Source organism: Podarcis pityusensis (genome assembly GCF_964106645.2).
Source record: "Podarcis pityusensis genome assembly, chromosome: 9".
Classification (NCBI taxonomy): Eukaryota; Metazoa; Chordata; class Lepidosauria; order Squamata; family Lacertidae; genus Podarcis; species Podarcis pityusensis.
Window position 1 is genome coordinate 65,781,678 of NC_138034.1, and position 13,562 is coordinate 65,795,239.

Here is a 13,562-nt window from a genome sequence, read left to right on the forward strand (position 1 = left end):
TAATCAACAGGAGGTGTTTCCACTACCTAGGAATGCAGCCTGATCCTATGCGTGCTTATTTAAAAGTCCCATTGGGTTGAATGGGATCTGCCTTCCGTGTGGAATTGCCGTCCTAGGCTTTGCATGCTGACCTGGAAGCCAGTGCGCGTACAGTCGCCAATAGCTTGTGCAAGGATGTGCCAAGCGCATCAGCTAGAAATGAGAAGCTAAAGTGATCAAATGCCATACTCTGCAGCAGTTTTGTGGCTTGTCGCTTCGAAGATTACGCTTTGCGTTTGCCTTCAAAGATCCGCTGGGACGCTGATGTTTGGGGAGGAGGAATCCGCAGGGAAGCAGAAATATTGCAAACTCTGACTCGCCCATCGCAACACCCCGGAAATGGGCTTCTCCTTCCACTTTATAGATCAGATTTCCTTCAAGAATTTGGGAAAGAAAGAAAAACTCCACACCGCGATTTCCACGACTGCCTGACTGTTTGGTATTCTGAACTTGAAGTTATATTTCTTCCCAACCTCTGCTTTGCAAAGAAATTGTAGCATTCGACCCTCCCCACTCCCCCCACCTTTTCTTAAAAAGTCCTTCATCACATCCAAATGCTTTTGAAGAAAATAAAGTCATTTATTGTCAAAGCATCCAACATACCCAGATAAACTATAAAGTTTAATAAATCTTTGTTGTTGATGTTGTTGTTGTGGTTGTTGTTCAAGAAAAGGAGAGGAGAGAAAAGAAACACATAACTAGTTATTCAGACTTCATTTCACTGGCACAAAATTACACTTTGTATTAAAAGGAAATCCCGTATTTACAGAATTGATGACATTCTGCATCAAAGTCCATAATCTTTTTAATGTGGAACATGCACTCTTCCCATTGGAAACATAAAACGAATTCAAGTATGGATTTTATTACTATTATTTTTGCAGAGAGAGAGAGAGGGAGAGAGAAAGAGAGAGAGAGACTGTCATCAAATAAAGAAGAAAAGCTTTGCATCCTTTTTCAGTATTTTTTTTTTTAAATTTTGCTTTATATCTAAAATAAATTTTTTACCCTTACATATAGTTATTATTACAGCTAAACCATAAGTGCTTAATAATTTAAGTAGAAACGTATGACAAATGCATCAATATGTTGCAATATATGACATTTTAAAAATGTACTATTAAAAGTTATTTACTTTTTTTGGAAAGTGAAAATGCGTGCATTTGAAACAAAAGGAGGGGAAAAAACAAAGAAACCCACCCACCACCTTTTATTTTTTTAATAAAAAAAATTATGCAAGGTAAACATATTATGCACAGGCATAAGATTTTCAACAGTGATTTGGGGTGTTTTGCTTCATTTGTGTTTGGCTTTGGTGCCCAAGAGAAGCAGAAAGGCTCTCGATATGCAGAGACAGAGTGACCGTAATAACCCTAAATGCACAAGCAAACCAAGGTGTGTACTCTGAGGCAAGCCCAGTTCATCCCAATGGGACTTTCTTGTGAGTAAGCATGCACAAGATTTCAGGCTTAAATTTGCAAGGGACTCCAATAAAATAGCAGTAATGCAGAGACCATGAATATGTGCAGAGCAACAGGAGGCCAAAAAAAAACCAAAAACAACAACAACAACAAAGCAAAAAGAAGAAGCTATGACTGTTCTGCTTCTGGTGCTGCTGTGGTGCAATGCTCCAGCTGTTGGAATGGCCATGGGATTACTAATGAGAAAGTGCTTTTATTTAATTTATTATATCCTGCCTTTCTTCCAAGGAGATCAAGGCAACGTCCTGTTCCTCTCCATTTTATTTTATTTCAGATTTAGCAAGAGTGCCCTCCTTTTCTTTTTGAAGTGGAAAAAAAACTTCCAAGGTTCTGCAGCTATTCTATCCTTTAAAAAAGAATAAATAAATGAAGGGTTCTTAGGTGACTCTTTGCTTCAGATTTTCTTGGCTGGGTCTGCAACCTGTTCTCATTTCTATCTGTATTGTATGAAATATCCCATTGTTTCCATCATCCGCTCCTAAACTATTTGTTTAGGAGGACCAGTTGGCACTTTGTTCACCTTCACTCCTATCAGAACAGAAGCAGGCATTTGGGACTCACCACACATAACACCAGTCAATATGGTGATAAAATTCATGCCCAGTTTTGTACTGGAGAAGGGGAGGTGCCATGCAGGCCTCAGTTTGGCTTAAAGGTAAAGGAACCCCTGACCGTTAAGTCCAGTCGCGGATGACTCTGGGGTTGCGGCGCTCATCTCACTTTACTGGCCAAGGGAGCCGGCGTACAGCTTCCGGGTCAGCCAGCATGACTAAGCCACGTCTGGTGAACCAGAGCACTGCACAGAAATGCCGTTTACCTTTCTGCTGGAGCGGTACCTATTTATCTACTTGTACTTTGATGTGCTTTCAAACTGCTAGGTTGGCAGGAGCAGGGACCGAGCAACGGGAGCTCACCCCATCGCGGGGATTCGAACCGCCGACCTTCTGATCGGCAAGCCCTAGGCTCTGTGGTTTAGACCACAGTGCCACCCACGTCCCGTCCAGCTTGGCTTACATCTTCCATTACATTTCCATTTCCGTCAGCTCCAAGAGAGGGTTGAGATGCTCATAGTGCTGCCGGTTCTTATCTAAGAATGCCTTCAAAGAACACAGCAGCCACACGGCTCACTCTCAACTCAGGGTTGGGAAACCCTTTTCCTCCTTAAAGCCACATCCTGGCACGGCAGGCTTCCAGCTTTTGGCACGCCATATTGCCAGAGTGGGGAGAGGCAAAAGTGTGTGGGACCAGAGGCAATAGTGAGCAGAGCAACAGATACAGCAGCTCACCTTTGTATGCTAAGCTACATCACATCTCTCTCCATGTAAGTGGACAAGAAGCACCATCACCATTCAATGGCATATCCCAGCCAGGCAAAAGTTCTCAAGGAACATTCACAGCAGGGCAAGTGAGGGGTGTGGTTTGCAGAGAAGGGCGTGGCCTCGGTTGCATGGCCTGAGGGCCAGAGAGAGGCCTAGGGGGCTGCATTCAGGCCACAGGCCCAAGGTGTTCCGTCCCTGCTCTAAAACCATTCTACTTTACAGTCACATCCTATGCATGTTTAAGAAGGGCTCCCAGAGTTCAGTGGGACTTCCATAGGATTGCACACATGTAGTCCTAAGTCCCCCTAGGTTTGAAGGTCTCATTCCAAAATTAATTAGATTATTTTAGGGCTCTGGCATGCTTAAGACCCATCCCACAACAGCTTAACTTGGAGTCAAAGCTATTCCAGTGAAAATGGTTTATTGCCTCTGGTTACAACCCAGTCACTCAAAACAGCAATAGTAGTAGCAGTAATGATGATGACAATAATATCTGAAATCTTGTGACTGCTCCTCAAAATAAAGAAATCAGAAAAAGTGGTTTGAAGTACGGTTAGGCAAGTTGTGGATGTGAATTCATCAGAAGTTGATGAAGCTATGCCAGAATGAAATGCTTTGTGGAATATTCTGGAGGTATCATGTAAAAAATCAGACTCTGCAGTTACTTCCATTTTAAAGGCCTTTTAAAGCCTTCCTTGAAGCTCTGGTGGGAATTAAGGAGGCTACTCCAGAATTATTCTGGGATGCCTGATCCGTAGCCTCCATCACCCTGCTCCTCTCCTTGCTGATGCTGCGATGCTACTTTACATGTTAAGTGCCCGTGAGTATGTCTCTCACCCCAGGGATGCAGGCCTATAGGTGTGTGTGCACATGGATATGCCGTATTGCGCTCCCCCTCTCTTTGGAAACCTGGACACTACAAATGCAGACCAGCTTGAGACCGGTTTCGCCTTCACAGCATACCCAAAAGAATTCTGGGAAGTTGAACGTTTGCCCCAGTTCCGGGAAACTCTCCACCAGAGAGAGAGATTTCCCAGAACCTACAATTCCCAGAATTCCTTGGAGGAGGAGGAAGAGGGGTGGCAGTGGGTTGGGCAGGAGGCCCTGAAAGTTGCGCTGCGCTTGGGGTTTCGGCGCGCAGAGCCAGGTCAGCCTCAGTTGTGCGAAGTCATGTGCCTGGAGAGGTGGTGGCGCTCCCGGAAGGACTCGTTGCATATGGGGCACTTGAGCTTCTCCTCGCGCCGCCTCTTGACCAGCGGCTCGAGCGCGTACTCCTTTTTGTGGTGGGAGCGCATGTGGTAAACCAAGTCGGAGGTCATACGGAAGGAGGCGTTGCACTTGGCGCACCAGTTCTGCGCCGGCAGGCACAGCGAAGTGAAGGACGGCGGCAGCAGCGTGAGGGCCGAGGGCAGCTGCAGCTGGAGGGGACCTGCTGCCGCCGCTGCCGCCGCCACGGCCGCCGCCGAGCTCTTGGGCCAAAACGTGGTGGCGTAGAGGAAGGGGCTTTGCTTGGGCAGCCCGCCCCCTCCCGCGGTGCCCCCAACTCCTCCTGCTCCTCCAGCCCCGGCTGCCCCTCCTGCTCCTCCTCCGCCGCCGCCGTTCAGTTCACCTGGCGCGCCCTGCAGCTTGACCGCCAGCGGGTCCGGCGCGTAAAGGCGCGCGCCTCCTTCCGCGCCCGCGTGACAGCCGGCTTCCACCAGCGCGCTCAGCTTCTGGCCCAGCACCAGCTGCGTAACGTGGGCCGACGAAGAGGCCGACGAAGTGGAGAAAGTGGATCTCGCGGGCTGCGAGAACGCGCTCTTCCTCTCTTCTGGGCTGCCCACGCTGGAAGGCTGCGAGGAGGGCACTGTGGAGAAGGCGCTGCCTCCGGAGCGCGCGCCCAGCAGGTGCCCGGGCGCCTTGTCCGCCGCGCCGCCCGCTTGCGCGCTGCCCGGGGAGCCTCGCTCTTTCTCCTCGTCGCCTGCTTCCAGCCCTCGGGAGGCCTTCTTCACTTCCACGAAGGCGCTCCGCTTGGCTTCTCCAGTCTCCGGGCTGGGCGGGCCGAACAGACGGCTGCTCTCCTCCAGGCCAAAATAGCTCCCCGCCGGCCGGTATTGCTGCTGCGGGGTGCACACGAGCTCCTCCTTCGGCGAAGAAGGCACCGGTCTCTCCAAGCGCCCCCTAGCCGCTGCCGCCGCTGCTCCTCTCTCCTCTGCCAGCTGCTCCCCGGCCGGGTATTTCCTCTTGGCTCTGCTGCCGTGGCTCTGGCTGGCGTCCGGGCTGCCCTCCAGCTGCTCCCGGCTGCTGGGGGAGCTGCTGTTGTGCCGCGAGTTCTCCAGCTCGCGCGCCAAGTTGTGGAAGTCCGTGGAAGGCTTGGTCACGCCCGCGTTGCCATTGCTGTCCTGAGCGCCGTGGTAGTGGTGGCGATGGTGCTGGGGCGGGGGGTGCTGAGGCGTGGCGCCCCCGGTGGGCTTGCCGTGGAACTTGGTGGCTCCCGGCCCCAGGGCGCCCTCCTGCTCCTTGGTGTTGCTGTCCTTGGTGCTGGAGTCGTCGGCCGGGCTGCTGTCTGCGCCGTGCAGTCGCTTGGGGCAGCGGAAGCGCAGGTGCGCCACGTACGGGAACTCGAACTGGAAGCGCTGGTTGCACTCGATGCAAGTGTAAGGGGGCGACTCTGGAGCGACGGAGGAAGCAACACAGACATACAGGAAAAGAGTCTGTTAATCATCTGCTCCAGCAAGTCCACTCGCCAAATAGTCCCTTGCAGGCAGATAGCGCGCAACGCTCACTTTCACCTAAGGGCGACCCCACCAAGCACTGATCTAAAACCTCCGCTTAGGATCCACACACCTTTAGGATCCTCCTAGAATCGTAGCCTCTCGGAGATAGCAGTGCCTTGCAGGAAACTTATTGCATCCACAGAAAACCTAGCATCTGTGGAAACAGACTCAGAGGGTCTTCTGAGTTGTCTTTCAGACTCTACAACATTTGCCATAATAACCTCTTCCGAAGGATTTCATAGACCTTGAAGTCTACAAAATGCCAATTGTTCAACTAAAAAAAATAATCATTGGCTATAACACAGCTACTTCCATATGTGAAAATGCAAGCTACCTTGAACTTCAAGGAGCCCAGAGCCTGTTTTACTCTCACAAAGCCCCACCCTGCAAGGTTGTGGCTTGCTCTTGCAGGGACTGGACACTATTTTCTATTGCCAAGCCAATTGCTGCCTCACACTAAATTAAGGCAATTTAGGAGGCCAACCAGTCTTTAGGAGTCGTTTTTAGGAACACTGCAAGGGTTAGCATTGGCTGACTAATAGAACCTCTTTTAAGTTGTACAGTGCCAAAACCCCAACAGCCTGGTTTATTACTTATCTCAATCCATCAAGAGGTCAGCTGAGAAACACAAGTGTCCATCTGAGTAGGAATGTAGATTGAATGAGTTCGTGAGATGGTGAGCATTCCTATTTGGGGCATTAGTTCCACCCAACAAACAGGAATAGACCTGGACTATTATTACTATTAATTAATAGAGAGATGGCTTCATCCTTTTGACCTACATTTTTTGCAGGAATTTCCGAGGTCTACAGATGTTTTCGTATTTATACAGGACATGCTCAAAATCAAATACTTCAAGCCACAGGGCTTCCAACACAGCCCATCTGTGTTAAGGGATCCTGAGTCGGCTTCCTTAGGGAAGGAGGTATGTACTGTCTTGCAGGACACATCAAGGCTTGCCTGCTCCAGCATTGAAAGATTTCCAGCAACATGTAGGCAGCTAGTCCTTCACCAGGATCAACTTTTCCCCCTAACTGGCTGTTGTTAATCCAGCAGTATCAAGGCACAGTGGCACATGAAAGAATATTGAAGCCACTGTCTACTCGGTTCCACTGTGCTAAATGGGACTTTCTCTCAGACAGTGTGTTTGGAATGTCCAACCAACAGGAAGGCCCTGTCCCGAGGAGCTTACAAATTGCATTTCCAAGGAGACAGGGAAGGAGAGGCCAGTGTAACTATAATGAACAGCAGAAGGGAAAGAAACATCAGGTTTCCCTTTCTCTCTTCAGAGTGTTGTGGATAATATTGCTAAAACCTTTCAGCACCCAAAGTTTTAGGAAGCTTTGGGGGGGTTGCCCCCCTCCCTAGTTCCCTTTATCCTTTTTAATGCTGTGGGAATTTAAGGGTATTAACAGTCTTCCAGCTAATCTGGTGTTTCCAAATGGTGCAAAGTTGGACGCGATAGAGTGCAAGGAACTAACCTTTATTTGCCCCTGCTGCTCGGCCCCATTTTGTGGCTGGTTTTGGGGTTTCTCCCTGTCCTCTGTTCTAGGCAAACCTAGAACCATTAACCCCCGTCCCTCGTTCCCCGTCCCCCGACAGACCCCACAGGAACAAGCCTTGACCTACCATTCATTTTGCTGTGCGTCCTGGCGGTGCTCAGCAGCAGTAACTCCGTCAGCTCCTTCCCGTACCAAACCAATAATTCCTCGTCTTTGGCAATCCGTCGGAGGGAGCGGTAAAACAATTGTCCATTTTTTATGTAGGCTTCGAGGTTTTGCTCCTCTTTGTCTCTGGCAGACTGGACCAGCCGCAGCCACATTAAGCCTTCCGAGGAGCCGTTGGCTGCCGAGGTGTCTACCTGGAAGGGAGGAACGGCGACGCGATTAAAACAGCACACTCTCCGCCCACCAGCCTCCTCAAATCCAGACGCGGAGGTGTCCCTCCCCCCATGAAGAAAGCGCTTGGATCGGCAGCCCCAGCTTTTCCAGAGTGATGGACTTAAAAACCAAAAGGTCCAATCCTGCCGCCTTTCAACGAACGGGAGTTCTGCTTCGGCCCAAACCTGCGCACGACCCTCTGAGTTTAAGTCTTAGGCTGCAATCCTGAGCACACTGGCGACGTCCCTATACATAAAAAACTCAGGTAAACTACGTGACGTCTAGGCATGGGGGAAAAAAGTAATGTGACAACTTTGGTTCATTATTAGACCTATTTCGTGGGCTCAGGAGGCGGATGTGCCCTGAGATCGGTTGAGGTGGGGTGATGGTGAATAAATCGAGCTAATAAGATGAAAATGATACTGCATTTAACTGCATTTCGCAGGCGAAAGCAAAGCCCTCTCTGCGCTCATAAACGCGCTGCGGTGAAGCCCCCCCCCCCAGCCTGAAAGACAGGTTTTCAGAAGGATCGCTTTCAAAGCATCTCGACTCATTAACAAGTATATTGATTTAAAACGGGGCGGCTCCCCTCAACGCCTGCTAAATCATCATTGGCATAGCAGTGCAGATGCGGATGCGAATCAGTTCCTCCTAGTCTAGACTCTTTTAAAAAAACCAAAAGTTGTTGAATGAGCTTAAGTCTGGGCATTAAGGGTAAAGCGATTATGAGGAGAAACGCGCACTGTATTCAGCCCAATTACCAAGCACAGCTCGGACATTTGTCCAGTTTACACGCATACGCGCATCTTAAACAGATCACTCAGAAATCGTCCCTGAAATGAATGGGAACTCTCTATAATCACGAAGTCAATACCATTTGCACTTCTGGTCCCCATTTATTTCTGCATGAAGCGCACTAAGAAGGAACCCGCCGCCTAAGGTCGCAGCCTAAAATAGGCTTGAATGAAATCCAGGCACTTTGGATTAATTTAGAGGCTGGATGCGACTGGTCTTCACCTAATTTTCCCGATGAATTGTGTGCGCGCATGAAGGAGCAGCTGACAGGGAGACCAAAGTCCCCCGGGATTTAATAATCCTACGGATCCTTTCCTTTGAACTACTCCATGGCAGGTGGCGCACGGAGCAAACGCCAGCAGGATTCGACCCTGTCCTTTCCCCCTCTTTTCCCTCCCTTATTCTCCCCACCCCACCCCCCTCGCAAGAGCTGAAAGGTCTTTTGGGTTGGAAGGAAACGTCCTGTTTAAACAGGTGAAATGTTCACTCCGAATCCTCCATTCTCTACAATATTTCGAATTCACACCCGGGCATTTGTTAAAAGGATTTTTTATTTTTTTTAATCGCTTCTGTGTCCCTAAAGGGGGGGGGGGGAAGCATACAGTTCTCGATCCGCAGCCCAATGAAGACACAATCCTTGGATTAAGTTGATTGGCAGCCTGGATCCTAAAGATTTTATTCGAAGCAAAGCCTATCGGTTTGGCTTCGCATCAGTTTTAAGCCACCTTGACCCCGGTGTCCTTAAAGACAGTAGCTCAGAAGTAACTCGTTCGTTTCAATTAAACTTCCACATAAGAAATTTAGGATTGGGGTGTTCAGAATAAACCCCACCTCCCTTAGATGCAATTTGATTTACTTCCGAATTAATGTGCATTAGGATTATAAAGGGATGCTGATTCGCGATCCTATTAATTTCCCTGTTTTTGGAGATAATTTTCAGGACCGGAGGACTAGCTGGTGCCTTAAAGCCAAGGTTAGCGGGCTGGTGGATCTCGGTGCTTTCCGCCTCGGCAAGAGAGCAATCCTCCCCTCACCACCCCCTTACCCTGAATATATAGGGCACGGTCCTCTTGTCGGTGGACTTGAGCGCGACGAAAGCGATGCTGTCGTAGAGCGAGGTATGGCTGAGGACGCAAGGGCCGAAGATGGCGTTTTCCGGGATGTCACAAGTGGTGTAAACGCTGGTGAAAATGTCCGTCAGACACTGCTGGACCGCTTTGGCGTCTCCATCCCATATCCCTCTGTGCATCCCGGTGTCCTCCATCACTGGAAACGGGGGGATAGGAAGGAAGGGAGGAAAGAAGGAAGGATAAAGAGCTCAGTCAACTGGTAGGGGCGCCCTCGGTGGCTCCGAGGGACATTCCCGAAGGATGGTACTATCTGGAAGGAAGTCTGTCCTAAGCCAATATGTCCAAGAGACAAAAGACCTAGACGCGCATACATAACACTCTCCTTTGGAAGGAAGGCGCATTTAGGAACTTCATATTGAATTGCATCGTACCAACAACAAAAACAACACGTAATTCACCCAGATATGTCCTCTTGAAGTCCCACGTATTTCATTTGATCGTATGCTTAAGCCTGCGATCCTGTGCAAGCTTACTCGGAAGGAAGCCTCGCTGGACAGAGTAAGATTTACTTTTTCCGAGTAATGGGTGATGCAACTGGGCTTCTCTCCCTCAAATCAACAGGACTTAAAAGCGCATAACTTTGACCGGATAAACAATGTCAAAGCAGCAGCATTCATAACAATAATCCCAAAGATAACTTATTTGAAGCCCTATTCTAAACTCTGTCACTTGAAAGTAACGTTCCCGTCATTCAAAAGAAGCGTCGGCTGAAAGGTGAAGCAAAACAGGATCGGTGTATCATTTCTCGCGAAGGAAACGGCTAGGTGATGCAATGCCTTTTGAAAAGTAAAGAAGGAAAGGGGGAAACCAAAACGCGTGGGATCCTAGCGACTGAATGGAGATGTCTTATCGAGACAGAATGAAGCATAGGCAAGGACAGACAGACAGAAGCGCAGGCTCGCTATCTAACGCAGCTCTTTCAGCCCTGTGTTATGTGGATAAAATCCACACCCGGCCTTTTGCCACGGAAAGTCAGCGGCAAAACTCCCCGGACGCTTCTCAGCTCCCTTCCTTTTGATTCAGCACGCATTTCTTGGAACTTCGCAGCAGGAGGGCCTCGTACCCGCGTCCCCCACTCCGCCTGCCTCGAAAGCTCCTGTCCCAGAATAGGGTAGAGGTCCGTTTGGGCCTCCTTCGCCCTGGCAGCCCCTGGGAAGGTCCGGGCTCCCTTTCCCCGCCCCGCGCGAGGCTGGTGACGGGCCGGCGTGGCAAATGGATTTGGAGTGCCTTGTCAGTGTCGCTGATTTGATGTCAGCTAACCTTTCGCCGGAGTCTACAAGAGGGAACGTATGTCTGCTCATTACCATAATCCCGCACTTTCCCTCGGAGACTTTAATTAAAAGCAGCGAGCAGAGGTAATTATTTCTTACCTCGGCACGCTTATTTATGGGAGGCGGGCGAATCCCAGCTCCCTTGTCGTACACGGGGACGCGTCCAAGCCCGACGCCAGCCGGGCTTAGGAACTGGTAAGCGGGGACGCATTTGTGGCCAATGCGAATAGCAACAACAACCACTTCCAATTTAACCTTAAAAATAAAATAAGTTTCTTGTCTTTTTTTTTTTTATAAAAAAAGATATTGGATAGAAAATGAATAATGTAGGGCTGTCCCCAAATCTGCCCTTGGTTAGAAGGAAACGACTGCTTGGATAGAAGGAAATAGATCTGTTTTAAAGAAGCCGTTCCAGGGAGCGCTACACTGGAAGGTCTCCTGCGCGAGGCCCGCGGCGGCAAGGACTGAGAGGTGGCGTTCACTTCGGCTGGGCGTGCGCAGGAGACTACCCCCTCCCCCGGATCGTGGCCACCAGGCGGAGAATGGGGTCGCCCTATTCACAGGGGGCCTATGTGCATTATTAGGAAGGCGAGCGGGGATGGCCGTGTGCTTAAAAGAAAACTCCCCTCCACCCCAACTCGGACTGCACGCGAAACCTTTAATTTACTTTTTTATTTTACAGGGATCAAGTCTTTGATTCTTCAAAGTCTTTTACAGGGATCAAGTCTTTTGATTCATTATCAGTGTAACAATCTCCCGACTGCTTTGCAAACTGGCTCGGATTTGGCGGAGAAAGCAGGAAACAGCAGGTTCCCCATAATTTACCGAAAATTGGTGATTGCATAACAATATCAGTATGGTGGCTTGCTTGTTGCCTTCTCGTTATTTGTGATCAAACAGGCAAATCAACTGGATTTTTAATAAATAATAATAATAATAAAATACGCCATCCTTTCTGGGCTCCAGTGTAACTGTTACTACCCGCTCCTCCATCCCACATTTACAGTCTTCCGAAAGCGATGGGGGTGTGGGGGGAAGTTTCTCTCGGCTGGTGCCAAGTTCATCTATTAATTACCCTGCTGAAAGGTCATAGTTTCTGGGTGGCGTCCCCCCACCCCGCCCCAGTTTAAAAACAAAAATCAAGCACTGAGAGAAGAAAAGAAACAAATCCATCTGCGGAATAGACTTGTGTATTTATTTTCGCCTGCTTTTCATTTAGCTGAGATAATCTGCACCCCTTCACGCTAGTATGTGTGTATGTGTGTGTGAATAATTATATGTATCCTACACACACACACACACACACACACGCTTCCCTTTTTTCTACAGGATCCCTTTTTAAATAATTGTGCTGGAGGTCGTCGCGTTACAAGGCGCAGCAGCGGGGACACGGTCATTAAAATGCAATTCGGTCTAACAATACGAGAGAGCCATCCTGGAGGGGAAAAGAAGCCGGTGGATGCAACTCAAGGAAAGAAAGAAAGAAAGAAAGAAAGAAAGAAAGAAAGAAAGAAAGAAAGAAACTGGAATCAACCCATTCTGTCTCTCTGAAATCTACAAACTCACAACCTTAAAAAGGAGCCACCAAATTCATCCCTCTGTTTCTGCCTCTCTCTGCGCTCCGATCTTTCTTTCTTTTTTGGGTGGGTGGGAAAGGAAGGGATGTTTGCTAAAACAAAACAAAACAAAAAAAGACACACGCAACCGCGACTTCTAGTCATTGCCCGCCAGCCTTGTCCACCAAAATAATAATCCAGACACATCCTATAACTCTACCCTTTGTATTGATCCGCCTGGCGTGGCATTTTCCTTTCATCCACTACCTTTCCCCCCCTTTTGGTGCCATGAAATAAAACCGAAAGGAGGAAGGAGAAGAGAGAGAAGCGGTGGGTTTTTTTGTGGGGGGACGGTCGGTCGGGAAAGAGAAGGAAGAAATAACCCCAAAACAATTCCCCCCCCCCCCACGCTGTAATAGGACGCATGCATCTTTACTTACCAGGAATAAGGTCAGGATTATAATCCTAAAGACAGAAGGGGGAAGGGGATTGAAAAGCAAAAGCGAAAAAACAAAACCAAAAATGGATAATCCCCAGCAGAAAGTGGCAAAAAAGAGGGGAAAAATGACGAGTTGAGAGATCCTCTTGTTCTTTTTTTTTCTTTTTTTGAGAAGTGGGGTGAGGGGGGGGTGAGGGAGAAGCACCCAGATCTATTGTATCAGTGTATATTTTCCATGGCAGTGGGGAAGAAGATGCTGGGAGCGCTCCGTGTCTCTGGTGGGCTTGGTGCAAAAAAAAAAAAAAAAAAAAAAAAAAAAAAGAGCTCGGAGGAGAAGGAGGAGGAAGGGAGAGGGAGGCAGGCAGAGAGACTTGTGCAGATGGACCCGATGCAGTGACTGACTGGCACCCAGACACACCGTTTTTGTTTGCTGCACATAATCTGCCCAATGACGCGTGACAGCCCCACCTCCCTTCCCTTTTAACTCTTTCCTGGGCTCCGCCAGCGGCTGCTCCTCTCGCCGCCAGCCTCGCCTGCTTTCTTCTCTCTCCCCCCCCCCCACCCACTTACTCGCTCCGAGCACATTTTGGAGAGGTCTTCCCCCTCTCTCTTCAGCCCTCGCCCACCGCTCGCCTCCGCGCTTTGGCTCCCTTGCTCAGAGCCCCACACCTCAAAAGCTCTTGGTCCTGCGGAGCCCTGCTTGTAGGGTGTGCGTAAAAATAAGCGCGCCAAAGGAAAAGGAGGGGGGAGAGGGCGCGATCCCAGGCAAAGAGGAACCCCATTGAGGACAATGGGAGAAAAATGAATGAGGTCACTGAAGGTGCGTAAACCGCTCAATTGGAATGGGGGGATCTAAGAGGAGGCTGACTTTGGCCAGGATCCCTTCCATGTAAATG

The 13,562-nt window shown here is 49.2% G+C and overlaps 1 protein-coding gene across 1 annotated transcript; it reads right to left on the bottom strand.

The window, feature by feature from the left end:
• Positions 1-1,247: 1,247 nt before the first annotated feature.
• On the bottom strand, positions 1,248-12,827 carry PRDM8 (PR/SET domain 8). The gene is made up of 4 exons (XM_081020832.1): positions 12,668-12,827; positions 9,316-9,536; positions 7,225-7,456; positions 1,248-5,489 (listed from the first exon to the last, which is right to left on the bottom strand). Exons 2-4 carry the CDS (start codon positions 9,532-9,534, stop codon positions 3,994-3,996), a joined length of 1,947 nt encoding a protein of 648 aa, XP_080876958.1. The 5' UTR covers positions 9,535-9,536; positions 12,668-12,827; the 3' UTR covers positions 1,248-3,993.
• Positions 12,828-13,562: the final 735 nt, after the last annotated feature.

Excerpts from the sequence above, each read along its gene's own strand:
- PRDM8 (XM_081020832.1), bottom strand. The coding sequence starts at position 9,534 with ATGGAGGACACCGGGATGCACAGAGGGATATGGGATGGAGACGCCAAA. Across the intron at positions 7,457-9,315 it reads CCGTGCCCTATATATTCAGG|GTAGACACCTCGGCAGCCAA; the intron begins GTAAGGGGGTGG and ends CCTCCCTTCCAG. Across the intron at positions 5,490-7,224 it reads GACGCACAGCAAAATGAATG|AGTCGCCCCCTTACACTTGC; the intron begins GTAGGTCAAGGC and ends CCGTCGCTCCAG.